This window comes from Lissotriton vulgaris, chromosome 12, assembly GCF_964263255.1.
Source record: "Lissotriton vulgaris chromosome 12, aLisVul1.2, whole genome shotgun sequence".
In the NCBI taxonomy this organism is placed as follows: domain Eukaryota; kingdom Metazoa; phylum Chordata; class Amphibia; order Caudata; family Salamandridae; genus Lissotriton; species Lissotriton vulgaris.
The window spans coordinates 759,567,391-759,583,836 of NC_141700.1; the positions used below are offsets into that span (position 1 = coordinate 759,567,391).

General features: G+C 47.8%; 1 protein-coding gene across 1 annotated transcript in view; it reads right to left on the reverse strand.

Moving 5' to 3' along the window:
- Nucleotides 1-16,446, reverse strand: part of DNAH2 (dynein axonemal heavy chain 2) — a 2,538,822-nt gene that overhangs the window by 1,810,449 nt on the left and 711,927 nt on the right. Inside the window, exon 19 of the mRNA XM_086946066.1 lies at nt 15,780-15,927. Within this exon, the coding sequence (XP_086802192.1) occupies nt 15,780-15,927 (148 nt within the window). The remainder of the gene's footprint in view (nt 1-15,779; nt 15,928-16,446) is intronic.

Genomic DNA, 16,446 nt, shown 5'->3' on the forward strand with positions numbered 1-16,446 from the left:
TCTGATCCTTTGGTTTCTACCGCCGAGGAAGGAGCGGATGCAGTTGAGAGCGGTTCCCCATATGCCGGCATCATGGAGTCTGGCTGCAAGAGTGCGGTGGGAGATTGTGTCAAAGGCTGCAGAGAGGTCTAGCAGGATGAGGGCCACTGTGTGGCCCTGGTCGAGTAGCATGTGGATGTCGTCGGTGGCGGTGAGGGGTTCTCGGTGCTGTGGTTGCTTCAGAATCTGGACTAGGAGGATTCGAGGATGGCGTTATCTTCGATGAAGGTGGTCAGCTGGGCGTTGACGAATTTCTCTGTAAACTTGGCTGTGAAGGGAAGGAGAGAGATGGGCCAGTTGCTTTTCAGGTTTGTCGGGTCAGCCGTAGGTTTCTTGAGGAGGGGCTTAACCTCTGCCCATTTTCATTTGTCGGGGAAGGTGCTGAAATCAAAGCAGGCATTGATGGTAAAGCGTAGTTCAGGAGCTATGGTGGCGGCAGCTCTGTGGAAGATGTGCGGCAGGCAGGGGTCTGTGGGGGCTCCTGAGTGGGTGCTCTTCATGGTTGTGGAGGTATCTTTGGTGGTGACCGGTGTCCAGGTGATGATGGTGGACTGGCTGTAATTTCTGGAGGGAAGGGTTGTTTCTGCAGGCTGTTTTCTGAAGTTATAGTAAAGAGCCTTGAATTTCAGGTGAAAGTAGGAGCCGAGCTTGTTGCAGGCGCCTGTGGCTTCGCTGGGGGGGTTTGGTGAACTGCTGGAAGACGTTGAAGAGTTCCTTATAGTGGGTGGCCTTGGTGAGATTTTTGTCCCGGATGAAGGTCCTCTTGGTGGCTCTTATGAGCTGGTGGTAGTCAGTCATGGCCTACTTGTAGGTGTTCTGGTCCTCAGTGGTTTTGCTGTTTATCCAGCATTTTTCGAGACGTCTGCAGGAGCGTCTGGCTTCTTGGAAGTCGATGGTGAACCAGGCTGCCTTCAGGGGGCGTTGTCTGTTGGGGTGGCAGAGGGGATCACGCCTATCTGAGCAGCTGGTGATCCTAAGGTGTAGTTCCTTGGCTGCAGAGTTGGTGTCGGTTGTGGCGGAGGGGGGTCGCGGATGAGGGTGGAGTCGAGGTGCCCTCTGTGACCTTTCTCCAATTCCTTAGTGGCAGGCGGAGGCAGGTTTGTGTGCCTTGGTGGTGTTGAAGGAGAAGTGCATGCAGTGCTGGTCTGTCAAGAGGGGCTGCAAGGTGTGGCTGAAGTAGATGTTGGTCCCACCAGCGAAAATGGGGTCAAAGATGTGTCCAGCCTTGTGGGTGGGGGTGGTGACTAGCGGCTTCAGTCAGAGTTTGGCGAGGTTGTCCAGGAGGGCAAGGGAGTTGAGGTAGCTGCGGTTGTTGAGGTGAAAGTTCAGGTCCTCAAAGAGTATGTAGTCCATGGACACGATGGCGTAGGGTGCAATGAGGTTGGCAATGGTGGTAGTGAAAGAAGCGCGAGGCCCTGGGGGTCTGTAAGAGAGGGTGCCGCAAAAGATGGTTCTGAGGCTGGTCTGGATATGGAAGTGGAGGTGTTCTAAGTTGAAGAGGGAGTCGCTTGTGCTGAAGGTGGAAAGTCGGAGGGAGCTCTTGTGTGCTAAGGCGAGTCCCCCTCCTGAGCGTGGTGGGCGGTCCTTCCTCTGGAACTTGTATCCGTTGGGGATGACGGTGGCAGTGTCCGGGGCGGAGGAGGTGTTGACCCAGGTTTCTGTGAAGAAGGCAATGTCTGGCGATAGGGTGTCGAGGAGGTTCCATATCTCCATGGCCTGTCTGTGCAGTGAGCGCACCTTGAGGAGTATGCAGTTTAGGGTGCCGGAGTTGTTGGGTTTGTGGCATCCGTGGGGGCCGGGGGATAGGGTTGGAAGAGAGGGTCTGGCGGCAGTAGCGACAGGAGAACTGACAGTGGGTGGTGTTTGGTGAGGCTAGCTGGCAGTTCTTGTTCCTTCCTGGGTTGAGTGCGAGGAGGGCGGCTGAGTCATAGGGGTGAGTGGCTGGAGATGCAGGGGTTCTGGCACTGGTCTCGGCCGCAGCCGGGTGCAGACGGGCTTGCTTTTAGCGCACCTTTGGCACGCCAGCGGCTTGCCCGCTGCGCACGTCTGCTGTGCAGCCATTAAATAGAGAAGGGGCAGGCACCTGCAGCTGGGAGGCGGTAAAGGTGCCCATCATGTGTTATAAGGTTGACAGAAACGCAACAGGATCCTGCATGACCTCAGAATCTGTATAGCAACAACAAGGTGTATAGCGCTGAGGTGGGCATCAGCTACAAAATTGAATGGTGTTGAAAAAACTGCCAACAACGGTGTCGTAGACTAGGTTGACGTCCTCTGTAATGAATGAAGGGTCACAGTCAACTTTTATAGATTCAAATGCTTGAATCAGAGTATAAAGCAGTAGGTACGCACTCTAAACTGTATTACATAGAATAAAAGAAAACTTAGATTAAAAAAAGACATAACCATGAACATATCTTTTAATTTTTCGTTCAACATATGACAACTTTTCAGCATGCTGCAAAGAAAGAAAACACCTTTGCGGGCAATGTGCGTCACTAGTAATAGGTTGGTGGCTATAAAGAGGTAGCTCACCTTCAACGGAAAAGATGTCTGAGAGCCGCTTGGCTTACTGCTACATACCCTTCAGGAGTCAAATCCAGGCAGTAGTGTTGCATAATGGTATGCATATTCTTCCAGGTAGCTGCTCTGCAAATATCATGGAGTGGCACACCTGCAAACAGTGCTGTTGAAGTTGAAATAGTCCCTGTAGTGTGAGCATGCGCAGAAGTTAGAAACAGTTTTCCTTTTGCTTGGTCACAGAAGTGAATTGCAGCAGATATCCATCTAGCTATGCTCTGTTTGAAAAGGGGTTGCCCTTTCCGTGAAGTTCTGTGAGCCACAAACAACTGGTTAGACTAACAAAAGCTCTTGTTCCTATTTATGTAGAACTAGATGCATTGCTTGATGTCCAAAGTGTTGAAGGGTTTGGAAAGAAGGTCTTTTAAAATCAGTTGCTCATTGAGGTGGAAGTCCAAAGGGAATTTAGGGATAAACTTTGGGTTTGTACGTGGGATGAACAAGTTACTTACCTTCGGTAACGCTTTTTCTGGTAGATACAATATCTGCCTGTGGATTCCTCACCTTGTGAATATCCCCCTTGCGTCAGCAACATTTGGAAATTCTTTTGTAGCCTCGCGCCGACGTGGACTCGGACGCCATAGAGAAACGACATCGCTCGCGACTCCGCTGACGTCACCGATGCCTACAATAGGCCCACGCCGGCGTGATGACATCAGTTCCGCCCTTTTTTCCGTGCCATCGAGGCACACGGACGGACCAATGACAGTAGATATATACAAAGTATACACAGTACACAATAGTCAAGGCAAAACACACAGTGCAAAGCAAATGCAGGAAAGCAATTGAAACATTTCCTTGACATCAAAATAAATATACATTACAGTACAATAACTCTGGCATAGAAGAGTGGACAACGGGGAGGCGGGTGGGTCAGTGAGGAATCCACAGGCAGATATTGTATCTACCAGAAAAAGCGTCACCGAAGGTAAGTAACTTGTTCTTCTGATAGATACATCTGCCGTGTGGATTCCTCACCTTGTGAATAGAGTCCCACAGCGGTCCCCACTCCCGGAGGAGGGAGTCCACTCTTCTAAACCAGAAAATCCTGAAGGACAGAGCGAGCAAAGTGACCGTCCCTCCTCACTTCGGAATCCAAGCAGTAATGCTTCGCGAAAGTGTGGAGGGAAGACCAAGTTGCCGCTTTACAAATATCCTCAACAGGCACACCTCTAGCCAACGCTGAGGTCGAAGACTTAGCTCTTGTAGAATGAGCCCTTATACCCTCTGGTGGTTCCTTACCGGCCACAGAGTAGCAGATCTTAATGCAGAGAACGATCCATCCTGATAGGGTTCTTTTATGGACCGCCTTCCCCTTCTTGCAACCAGCAAACCCAACGAAAAGCTGGTCCTCCAAACGAAAATCCTTGGATCTGTCCAAGTAAAAGGAAACAGCCCTCTTAGGGTCCAGATGGTGCAGCCTCTCTTCCTCCTTAGAAGAGTGAGGGGGAAGATAAAAGGAAGGTAGGGTAATGGACCGACCCAAATGGAAGGGAGTTACCACCTTAGGCAGAAAAGCAGCCCTGGTCCTGAGAACCATTCGATCAGCATGAATGGACAGAAAAGGGGGCTTAGAACTCAGAGCTTGAAGCTCACTTACCCTCCTTGCCGAGGTTATTGCAACGAGGAAGACTGTTTTAAAAGTAAGAAGCCTCATGGGACATTTGTGAAGAGGCTCAAATGGAGCACCCATCAGAAAGGACAAAACAAGATTTAAATCCCACTGAGGCACAATAAAAGGTGAAGGAGGGAACTTATTTGTGAGGCCCTTCAAAAATCTCAAGACCACGGGAGACCTAAAAAGAGACGGCTGGTCAGGCAAGCAGAGAAAAGCTGACCGCGCCGAAAGGTAGCCCTTCACAGTGGCAACAGCAAGCCCCTGTTGCGCCAGAGAAAGGGCAAACTGGAGAACTTCAGACAAATGGGCTCTCACAGGGTCAATAGACTTCTCCCTACAACACTCAACAAATTTCGACCATCTATAAGAATAGATGGACTTAGTGGAGTCACGCCTGGCGGATAAGATGACATCCACAACGTCAGGCGGGAGGGAAAAGGAATTCAGGTTGCCCCGCTCAATCTCCAGGCATGAAGGTATAATGTCTGGAGGTGGGGGTGTAGAACCTGCCCCTCCATCTGAGAGAGGAGGTCTGCCCTGAGAGGGAGACGGAGCGGCCGGTGAGAGGAGAGGTGGAGAAGATCTGAGTACCACACCCTTCTTGGCCAATTCGGGGCGACCAATATAACTTGGGCCCGGTCTTGGCGAATCTTCGTCAGAACCCGAGGAATCAAGGGTATAGGAGGAAACGCGTAAAGGAGTTGATTTCCCCAACTCAACTGAAACGCATCCCCCAAGGCTCCTTGCATCGGATACTGGAGACTGCAGAATGACGGGCAGTGAGCATTCTCGCAAGTGGCAAACAGGTCCACCCGAGGAGTCCCCCACATCCGAAAGATGTTGTGAACCACCTCCGGGTGAAGCCTCCACTCGTGGTCAGCAAAGAACTGCCGAGTGAGACCGTCTGCTCGAACGTTCAGAGCTCCGGCCAGATGAACCCAGGACCAGAGATGCAGTGCCTCTCTGCAGAGACACTGCGATCCCACTCCTCCCTGTTTGTTGATGTACCACATCGCGGTCGTGTTGTCCGTCAGGACTTGAACTGACTGACCGCGAAGGGAAGGAAGGAAGGCCTTGAGCGCTAAACGAATCGCCCGCAATTCTAGAAGGTTGATGTGAAGCAACCTTTCCCTTGGAGACCAAAGACCCTTGACCTCCAGATCCCCCAGATGAGCACCCCACCCTAGAGTGGATGCATCCGTTATCACCGTGGCCACCGGAGGAGGCAGATGAAAAGGCTTCCCCTGAGGCAGGTTGCCTTCCACGCCCCACCAAGACAGATCCGCTGCAGATTCTCTGGAGATCTTCACTGACTCCCTGAGATCTCCGTTGTGCTGATACCACTGCCTGCGGAGGCACCACTGGAGTGCCCTCATGTGCCAGCGTGCATGGTTGACCAGGAGAAATTAAGAAGCCATCAGACCGAGCAGGCGAAGGACCTTCAGGATCGGAACAACCGTTCCATTGTAAAATAAAGGGACCATTTCCTGTATGTCGCGAATCCTTTGAGGTGGAGGGAATGCACGACATACAGTTGTGTCCAGTACAGCACCAATGAACAGGTTGCGCTGGGAGGGCACCAGGTGAGATTTGGGTACATTTATTGAACAACAAAACCTGTACAACAACTGGGTTGTCTCCTGCAGATGATGAAGCACAATCTCCGACGACTCCGCTTTGATCAGCCAGTCATCCAGATAGGGGAATACAGGAATCCCCGATCTCCTGAGATGCGCCGCCACCACTGCCATCACCTTGGTGAAGACTCGAGGCACAGTAGTAAGTCCAAACGGAAGGACCGCAAACTGATAGTGCTGCGATCCCACCGTAAAACGGAGATACTTCCTGTGCGACTTCAGGATGGGGATGTGGAAATACGCATCCTGCAATCGAGCGACAACATCCAGTCTTCTTCCAGCAGAGCCTGAAGAACCTGAGCAAGAGTGAGCATCTTGAATTTCTCCTGCTTCAGATAAAAATTCAAGATCCGGAGATCCAGGATAGGACGAAGCCTGCCATCCTTCTTGGGAATCAGGAAATACCGGGAGTAGCATCCCTGACCCCTTTCCCGCTCTGGGACCACCTCTATCGCACCTTTCCTCAATAGAGTTTGGACTTCCTCCTGAAGGAGAAACAGATGTTTCTCTGAACAATAACCTTGGCAAGGAGGGTAATTGGGAGGGAATTCCCGAAAGGGAAGGGCATACCCATTTTCTACGAGATTGAGAACCCAAAGATCTGATGTAACCGATTCCCAATCTTGTAGAAAGTGGGTAAGCCGGCCCCCCACTGGGCCTACATGATCCTGAATGGCGGATCTAGGGCTGCTTTTCTGTGGCTGGGGGGTTGGTGGAGGTGGAGGAGGAATTGGGCTGACGCCCTCGAGGACGTGCTCTCTGCTTCCCCCTGTATGATCTATACAAGGTATTCAGCTGCTGCTGCTGTTGTTGCTGCTGCTGTCCTTGTCTATATTAACGAAAGGAGCGGCAAAAACCTCTAAATTTCCTGGTTGTAGAACCTCTGACCTGAAGGCCAAGAGATCTAGCCGTTACCCTGCTGTCCTTGAATCTTTCCAAGGCCGCATCTGCTTTCCTCCCAAAGAGCCCCTCACCATCGAAAAGCAAATCCAATAAAGCAGACTGCACATCAGTTGAAAAATCGGATTACTTCAACCAGGCTGAACACCTAGTGGCAACCGCTGTGCCCATGATCCTTGCCACTGAATCCGTAGTATCAAGCCCGCTTTGGATGACTTGACGGGCAGCCGCTTGAGAGTCAGACAAGGCTTCCTCAAAGTCTTTTCTGCTATCCTCAGGAACCTTAGGGATTAATAAACGCATAGAGTCCATTAGAGCATGAATGTATCTTCCCATAAGGCAAGTGGCATTAGAAGATTTCAGTGCCATACTAGACGAAGAAAAATTCTTTTTTGCAATTTGGTCCTGTTTCTTGGCCTCTTTGTCGCCAGGCACCTGCGGAAAAGCCCCAATCGACTTTTTAGAACATGCAGCCTGTATCACCAAGCTCTCAGGAGACGGGTGTGATGACAAGAATGCAGGGTCCTCAGGAGCCACCCTATATCTCCTAGCCACATTTTTGGAAACTGCAGGAGCAGAAAAAGGCTTTTTCCATACCTCCATAATGGGTTCCTTTAAGGCTTTATTAAATGGAAGTAAAGGCTCCACTGCTTAACTTGGAGAATGAAGAACCTCAGTCAGTAAATTCGACTTAAATTAGACAGTAGGCAAAGACAAACCCAAAAGTCCAGCTGCCTTCTTCATGACTACATGATACGGTTGAACATCCCTGGAGGGTGCATCAGATCCCGAAGGCAAAGACCATCCCGGGGAAAACTCGAGACCACTTGCCTCTGCCAGGTCGTCGAAACTACCCCCATCCAGCTCACCTTCCTCCATGTCAGAAGAAGACTCATCAATCCTCTGTTGTTCAAGCAGACGCTGAGCTTCTCTTCGAGACCTAAATTTAACTCGAAGTGCAGCCGAATCCAAAGCCGAATCCGACGGCGCCGGAGCCGACTTCGGAACCGAATCCGAGGGCTTGGAAGATGGATCCATAGACTTGCTTGGAGCCGGTGACGTCGGAGCCGGAGTCACCGACTTCGGGCGGGCCGGCGTCGATACTGGCGTCGACCCTGGTGGAGCTTGGTACTGCCACAGCGGAGTCGGGGTTGGCATGTACGGCATGAATGGTGCCGGAGCATATGAGTGAGGAACACCCAAATTAAAGGACATAGGACCCATGGGACCCGAAGGCGCACCAGAGGGGTACCATGATCTAGAGAAAACACCATACATCGCGTTTAAAAAAGCGGAAGGGTCCTGACCTGGTGTCGGGAATGGTGGATGCTCAGGATGACCACGAGGTAGGTTTGAATCTGTTTCTTCAACAGGATTCGAAGACTCCCCCTCAACAGGAACTCCATCGGTGTCATCCGGAGCCGGAGAATGAGCTGGAGACGGAGCCTGAGTCGGATCCGGAACCGGAGTCGGAGAATGGACCACCGACTCCGAAGGCGAAGCCTCACCTTCATGATCCGACACTTGTGGAGGAATCACCTTCGACTTCACCCTCCTGGGAGACTTTGATCTTGAACCAGACTTATCCCCTGAATGATGACGGGATTCATGCCTCCTCTTCTTATGCTTTTTCCGAGAACCGGAAGCGTGGTCAGACGAAGACTTCGAGGCCGACGCCTCACGAGACCTCGACCTGGATCTCGACTTCGATCTCCTCGAGTGCTTCGAAGATTTTCTAACCTTACTCACTTTAAGCTTGGCCACACGAAGCTTCGATTCCCTCTCTCGAAGAGCTTTCAGATTCATCTTCTGGCACGATGAACACCCTTCAACGTCGTGATCCGAGCTCAAACACCATATGCAGTCTTGATGAGGGTCCGTTACGTACATCATCTTCCCACATTCTCTACAAGGCTTAAACCCTGTCTTCTTTGTCGACATGACAGCCGAGCTAAAAGGTCAGAGAATGGAGAATCGAGGAAACAAAGTATTAAAGATACTAGAAGCTACAGAGTAACCCGTTAAACCGTTAGCGTCGACGACGCGGAAAAAAGGGAACTGATGTCATCACGCCGGCGTGGGCCTATTGTAGGCGTCGGTGACGTCAGCGGAGTCACGAGCGATGTCGTGTCTCTATGACGTCCGAGTCCACGTCGGCGCGAGGCTACAAAAGAATTTCCGAATGTTGCTGACGCAAGGGAGATATTCACAAGGTGAGGAATCCACACGGCAGATGTATCTATCAGAATATACTGCCCTCTCTAATTTTTTGCAGGAAAGGTTCTTGAATAGTGAGGGCTTGGGTCTCACTGAATTATCTGGCAGACATCAGGGCCACAAGGAAAGCAACCTTCCAAGACAGATCCTTTAAACTCGCTCTATGAATGGGCTTAAATGAGTTAGGTCCGACTGGAGGGAAGATCCTAAACAAGCCCCTAAGGAAATGTTTGACTATACCGAAGGATCAAAATGAGGGTGATCGTCTGAATCGAGAAATGGCCACCAGGTGAACTTTGATTGATACATGAGCAAAACCTGAACGTGCCTATTGCAATAGGTATGGTAATATCTGTTCAGGTGAGGAAGACAGGGAATGTATCCACTCCTGTTGACACCATAAACAAAATCTCTTCCCCCTGCGAAGAATATGTTTTGTTACTACTGTCTACTCTGGCCCTGGAAGGTATCTACCTACATTCAGAAGGGATGTTCAGATGGGCAAATTCATTGTGCTCAGGAGGCAGGCTGATAAGTGAAGACACTTTGGATTCGGTGCAAGACTTGGCTCTCGCTCATCCTCAAAAGATAAGGTGAGATATTCAACTGAATGTGAGGTTTCTCTAACAGCAGGGAGAGTTCTGTAAACCAATGTTGGCGAGGCCACATTGGGGCTTCAGTAGCAATCTGCAAGGTTTGATTTTCATCTTCATGAGAACCTTTGGAAATAGGGGGATAGGCGGAAATGTGTTAGGCAGGATTCCAGACCATGCCATTGAAAATGCATTTCCCCATGATCCCGGATGGTGATGCCAGCTTGCAAAGAATCAGCATATGGTGTTCTGATGGTTTGCAAAAAGGTTGAGATTGAGGTTTCCCAAGATGACTGCTGGGAGTGTCTGCATTCTCGTTTTGCTTTCCTGGGACATGATCTGCTCATAGATGCAGTCTATTTCAGATGGCCCACTTGCAGATGTCTTGTGAATCTCGAGAGAGGAGAAATGATCTTGTACCCCCTTGTTTATGTAGTGCATCGTTGTTGTGTTGTCCGTTCGTATGAGAACCTGGGAGTTTTTTATCTTGGGGAGGAAAACCTGCAAGGGCAGATGTACTGCCTTAAGCTCAAGCAGACTGATGTGAAAAAATTGATGAGGCTTCTGTCTCCTCCCGCTGACGTGCAGGTCTTGAAGTATGCTCGCCATCCCTCCAAGAAAGCATTGGTGGTAATGAACCAACAGAGAGGATTGAGATATTAAGGAAAAGCTGCCTGAGAGTTGTGCCTGCTGAGTACACAAAGTCAGGGCTTTGGCCATGGCTGGAGCATTTATGATGTTTTCATCCAACAAACCTCTTGCTTGTACCCATTGGAGGTCTAGTCCTTCCTGGAGGGATCACATTCTCGGCTGGCTGAACGTAACTAGAGAAATGCATGATGACATCATCCCTAATAATGACTTGTAGAGGAGTACTGAAAGAGACTCTTTTTCTCTGAATGGACTTTGCTAATGTTATTAGCTTTACTCATCTTTCTGATGTGGAGCAGGCTTTATTAGTTATAGCATCTAGTGTTGTTCCCCAAAAAGTTATAGCCCTTTGCAGCCTGTGGGCTTGACTTTTTCCAATTTAGAGTGAGACATAGCTCGATGAACTGGGCTATGCATGCATTTGTTGATTTTTGTGCTGCCTGATTGGAATGTGCCTTGATGAGACAGTCGTCTAGGTATGGGAGCACATGGTGTTTTTTTACAAAGGCTGCTACTGGAGCCAGACACTTTGAAAATATCCTGGGGACTGATTGCAGACCAAAAGGAAGAACCATGAACTGATAGTGGCTGCCGGCTACTGTGAACCTTAGGAATCTCCTGTGTGGAAGGATGGATGAGGATGTGAAAATATGCATCCTGCAGGTTGAGGGTTGACACATAATCTCAGTGGTTTAAGCGTAGGTGATTACCTTGGAATGTTACCATGCGGAATGATTCTTTTTTGAGATATGAGTTGAGATCTCTAAGGTCGAGGATAGGCCCCCACTCTTCCATTTTTTGCGAATCAGGAAGAAACAGAAATAGAATCCCTTTCATGGTTGCGAAAAAGGGACCCTCGCAATCGCTCCCTTCCAAGACATGGTCTTGACCTCCAATTTAAGCAGTTGTAGATGTTTGGGAATGGAGGAGTTCAGTGGGTTTAATGGTGGGTTCTGTAGGAATTCCATAATGTGGACGAATTGAACAAAGTCTATGACCCATTGGTCCGATGTTATTTCTAACCAACTTTAGAGAAGCTGGGATATTCTTTCTCCTAGTATGAATGGTGAGGAGATAGGGGTATCCGGAACCTGTGACAGGTCATTGGTGACGTCCAGTGGACTTTCCCTTACGTGTTGCTCTTTCTCAAGGCGCAGGCACGTTGTAGGCCACTTGAGATGGTTGTCTCTGTGAATATTGCAGACAAAACTGCTGGGAGGTAGATGTGTAGGATGGATATCCGTATTACTGATAACTTCCTCTATGTGATGGCATGCCTTTTCCTCTGGCCCCACAAAAGGGCATCTTCTTGAACTGTAGAGTCCCCAGCGATTTAGCAGTCTCTGTGCCTTTCTTTATTGCCTGTAGGGCTTCATAGACATGCTTGCGGAACAAGGCCTCTCCCTCAAAGGAAAGATCTAAAATTGTATTTGGCACTTCAGATCTAAAGGAGGTAGCTTTGAGCCAGCATTGCTTTCTGAGCGCAGCTCAGCCTGCAAGTTGCCTAAATGCAGTGATGGCTATAGCCATGGCACAGTCTATGATCTCTGCTGGATGTGTGCTCCCTCTCCTGAAAGATCTTTTTTGCTTTCACTTTCGCCCCTTCTGGAAGTTGATTTATATATGGGGTAAGGTCAGTCCATAGCCGCCAATCATATTTTCCCAAAACCGTCAGAGAATTTGCCACCCGAAATGTCAACCGAAAAATGGATGAAAAAAGTTTGCTGATATTATCTAAGCATTTGCCCTCCTTACCCGGAGGCGGAGAGATCGGGGGATTCTTTGATCTTTGGCAATAGATGGCCTTTTAGACACGCTAGAGCGTCCCCTGAGGCTTTATGTTTCTTGTTGAGGAGTGGAAGATCCACGGCCATGACTTTAACTAGATGTTTCATTACTTTTTCTCAAATATAGCTGACAATGGGCACAGACCTTACACTTTTCTGGAAAGGCTCCTTAAAATCATTAAAAAACAGTCCACATGCTTGGTGGAAATGGGGAATGTGAATATTTTAACTGCCCTTCTAACAAACTATGAAAACCCACAATATCTTTCAGTGGCGAGTCCACTGGGGTGGGTGACGGATATGATGGCGTAGGGTTGAGGTAGTCATCCCATTCCATAGGGGCATAGCAAGATACCCTTCCTCGCTCTCATCATCGCAGATATCTGGATCATGGAGAAGGGCTGTCTGTGGTGTATGCCTTACTGAGATAACGTAGGACTTTGTGCTGGAGTGGATGGATGACCAGTGGGCGATCTGGTAGTAGATGGAAAACGCTCCCTATAATCTGAAAGTTTGAACTGCAAGTCAGAGAGCTAGATAGACAAACCATGTCCTCCTGGATAACTGTTGATACTGGTTATGGGAAGAATAATAATGTTGTTCATATTCCTCATCATAGTACTCCTCTTCTTCTTGGCACTTCACATGCAACTCGGAGGGACTGCGTGCGAACCGAACTGGCCTGTCACCATCAGAGACTTCTTCCACCAAGAGATGAGCTGGAATTAGGGATGTCAACTAACTTGTAGAGGCGTGTTCTGGTGTTAAAAACTTGTTTTTTAAAGTTTTGCCTTTTTTTCTGTCGTCCGCTGTGTCATCGACAAGGTCGTTAAAAGCGTAATACCTTATACGCCAACGGCAGTGTAGTCAAAATCGGTATCACTGTCATCTGCAGGGTTATTGGTGTCGACAGAGGGGCTGTTGACAGTGTCTTCGATGATGATATCAGGGAAATATTCAGCGTTGACGTCTAATCATAGATGCGGTCGACGACTATGTTGGCGTCGAAAAGGAGGAGGTGGTGGACAACATAGTGATATTAGCAGTTGTCGATGATGATGCTGTATACGTTTTCGACTGCACCAATGATGTTCTTGTCGGCTGTAGAGTGCTCGTCGACGATCTGTCAGCAGGGAGAGCAGAGGAAGGCTTTTTGAATGAGCAACTGACCTTAGGAGGTAGGTGGTGGAGCTCAGAGTATGACCTGTCAGCCTTTTCTGAGGAGGCAGAAGATTCTTTTCTTTCCTTTTTGTAATAATAAGGCTTGGATTTGTGAGATTTTGAAGGACCGCAGCCTTTGTAAGACATTTTAATCTTCTTTTTTAGGCTTTTCTAGGTTGTTCAGCGAAGGATCAGGAATGGGGGTGATGTCTCTCTATTATGGGACCTTCCAGAGGATGAAGAGGAGTCCTCACTATCAGAGTCTAAAACTGTCTCTTTTCTAGTGTGAGCTTTTGAAGCCAGATAAGCAGCCTTCCTTATCTATCCTTCAAAGTTTTTGATTGAAATGGTACAACATACCTTACAGACCTTGGCGGGATGATGCAGGTCATTCTGTAATCTTGGTGGGGCTCTTCAGAGTACAATCTCTTTATCACAGGTACTACAGGCCCTGAAGCGACTTTTCTTCTCCTGGTCTGACATGCTGGTTAAATGAAGTCAGATTTCTATGGAGGATCACAATGTGGGTAGAAGGTAAAAAAATTCCACAGTACCAAAATATTGAAAATATTCTCTTGAACGTAACCAAGTAGCAAAATAACTGAGCAGAGCTCAGTAGAAACTCCCTAGCATGATGTGGATGTGTGGTGGAAAACCTAAGTGACTGGAGCTTCTCTCCTGAGTGTTTTAGAGGGGAAAGCAGCCTGATTGGATGAAGTATAAGTTTGGTCTCTTTTTTAAATAGACTATGATAGGTTGTAAAATGGAAGGGTCTAAGGTCTTGATGCTCTATCTTTAACATTGAATTACTATTATATGGTACCGGGGACTCCATCTCGACAAAGGCGAATATTTTACGCATGTGGATCTATGATGGTTCCAATACTGAAGTAAACGCATTTCCCACAGGTAGAGCAGGATTTGAAAAAAAAATCTTCTCTCAGTCAGTCAAGATGACAGTTGGTGCCAGACTGACCTTCACTGAAAGCTGAAGATGGGGCTGGCAAAGCACCAGGGCGGCCCAGAAAAGTATCAGGATAAGGTAACTGAAAGGTTAGAGCAGACCTCTTCTCAGAAGTGCTCTCACACACAATGTGCAGTAGAAATTTAAGCAGGGGTGCCTCTAGGGGAAGTAGGAGATCTTTGCCTTTTCACCACATTTGCAAGGGGTTCGGTTTGTTTCAAATGAGGTGTATGTGCTACAAAACCTACATGGTTGTTGAGTCCTATGGCCCTTTTAACATTGTTTACTGCTTTGTAAGTTAAAGGTTATCCCCGAATGTTGGAGAAAGAGCATGTGAATCTACGGCTTTCACCTCCTACCTTGTATAGGACCAGTCAAGTGCTTATTGGCTGTTACCTGAAGCCCAATCGTGTTTCTCTGCAGGGTATACAATAAAGCTCTGAAGAAGGGTGGCAGCACCCTCCTGTTCAGGGTGCCAAAATAATCTAGGACCTTGTCTAGGCACATCTAGATTAGGGTAGGCCATAGTAAGTCACAGTTGGGAACTTAAAGGAGGCTGTGGGGTAGACCTTCATAGAGTCCACATCTAAAATACACTGTAACATCATGCTGATACTCCATTTTGGGACCCCAATAGGTTGTAGTGGGCTACTGTAAATTTAATCAACTGGGAGGGGGGATGGGGGTAGAGAAAGTCAAGGAAACCCAGAAACCAAATCCCTTCTGCAGTCCTATATTAATCTTTAACGGCTATCAAAACCAGTTATGTCCACTGTGTAGGTCCTCTGAGTCAGTTTCACTGAACTGAGCAACCCTGGGAGAAAAATTGCCTCAGTTTGATATGATCAGATTATTCCTGCATCTTCTTTGGCTTTCTGTTGCCATCATGAGCCCTGCCAACAGTCTTATTCAAAGGTTTACTTGAGGTTAGCCATAGGCTGCCTCTATTAACATCTATTAACATCCAGTTCCAGTTTAAAACATATATTATAGAGACAGTCTTTAAAACATGTTATAAAATAAAAGTAATGGCATTTAAAATCCTAAATCAAATGTATTTGTTTATGTCTAATAAATGTCTTCCTAAACCAAAATCCTGATCTTCATTGTGCATTACCTGTGCACATCAATGGGCATAGATGTTATCATTAGAAGTGCACTCCTAGAGCAGTTGTGGTGAAGGGATTGTTTGTATGCTCTTGTAAAAGTGCTGTGGCACAAACCTACTTGTCTAAATAACCATCTGTTTCAGAGAATCAGAAAAGGCTACTTGGCTGTAACTACAACACTCCAGAACTGGCATGTCTTTTTTGTATTTCTTGAACACAATTACCGCTCTGAGTACTAATAATTGCATGTTAAGTGTGACTAGAGTAGGGTCTAGGTTCACTCACCGCGCATTAACTTACTGGTCTCAGTCCTTTCTGTCCACCCACTTCTCTCCAGTTTTATGTGTCATCATACAGAATGACCTTCACATTGCAATCCTCAAGTCCCAGCTAAACTGACTGTTTATAACCTTCTATGAGCCCATTATACCCAGACATAAGACTAAAGGGAGCTCCTGTTGAAAATAGCTCATCCAGAGTGTGTAAACAATCTGCTGTACATATGCAGTCCTCCATTTCTTACCCATGACAGTTTGAATGGGATCCCGCTCTGACTTCTTTTTGGTAAGGATGTCGGGCAGACGTCGGAAGCGTGAAACAGTGTTGATGATCTGGCCGCAGATGCCATTCACTGCACGGGCAAGTTCTGCCAGGGTGGGGGAAAACTCCACCTGATTTAATAAGGGATTTTCATAAATTAGGCAATGCAATATGGATAGTATAAATACATGGAAGCATCAAGTACACAACAGAGGTTCAAACTTATGGGTACATGTCTCATTTTAACCTACAACACTGAGTCACAACAGGTACACAAGATACTGGGAAAGAACTGGGACATTTTAAAAATTGATAATATCATAGGAGAACCCATTCTAGACAGACCCAGTATCACATACAGAAAAGGGAGAAACATCAGAGACCTATGCGTACACAGTGACATTACCATCTATCCCACTACTCAAGGCTTAGGTCTGAAGGGATTTTTTCCGTGTGGCCACTGCAACATCAGAGACCTATGCGTACACAGTGACATTACCATCTATCCCACTACTCAAGGCTTAGGTCTGAAGGGATTTTTTCCGTGTGGCCACTGCAACGCCTGTAGGAACAGCACGCACGTAAAGAAAAGAAAATACAACGGAGTAGAGAGAGAGATTACTCAATTTCTCACTTGCAGTACCATGTAC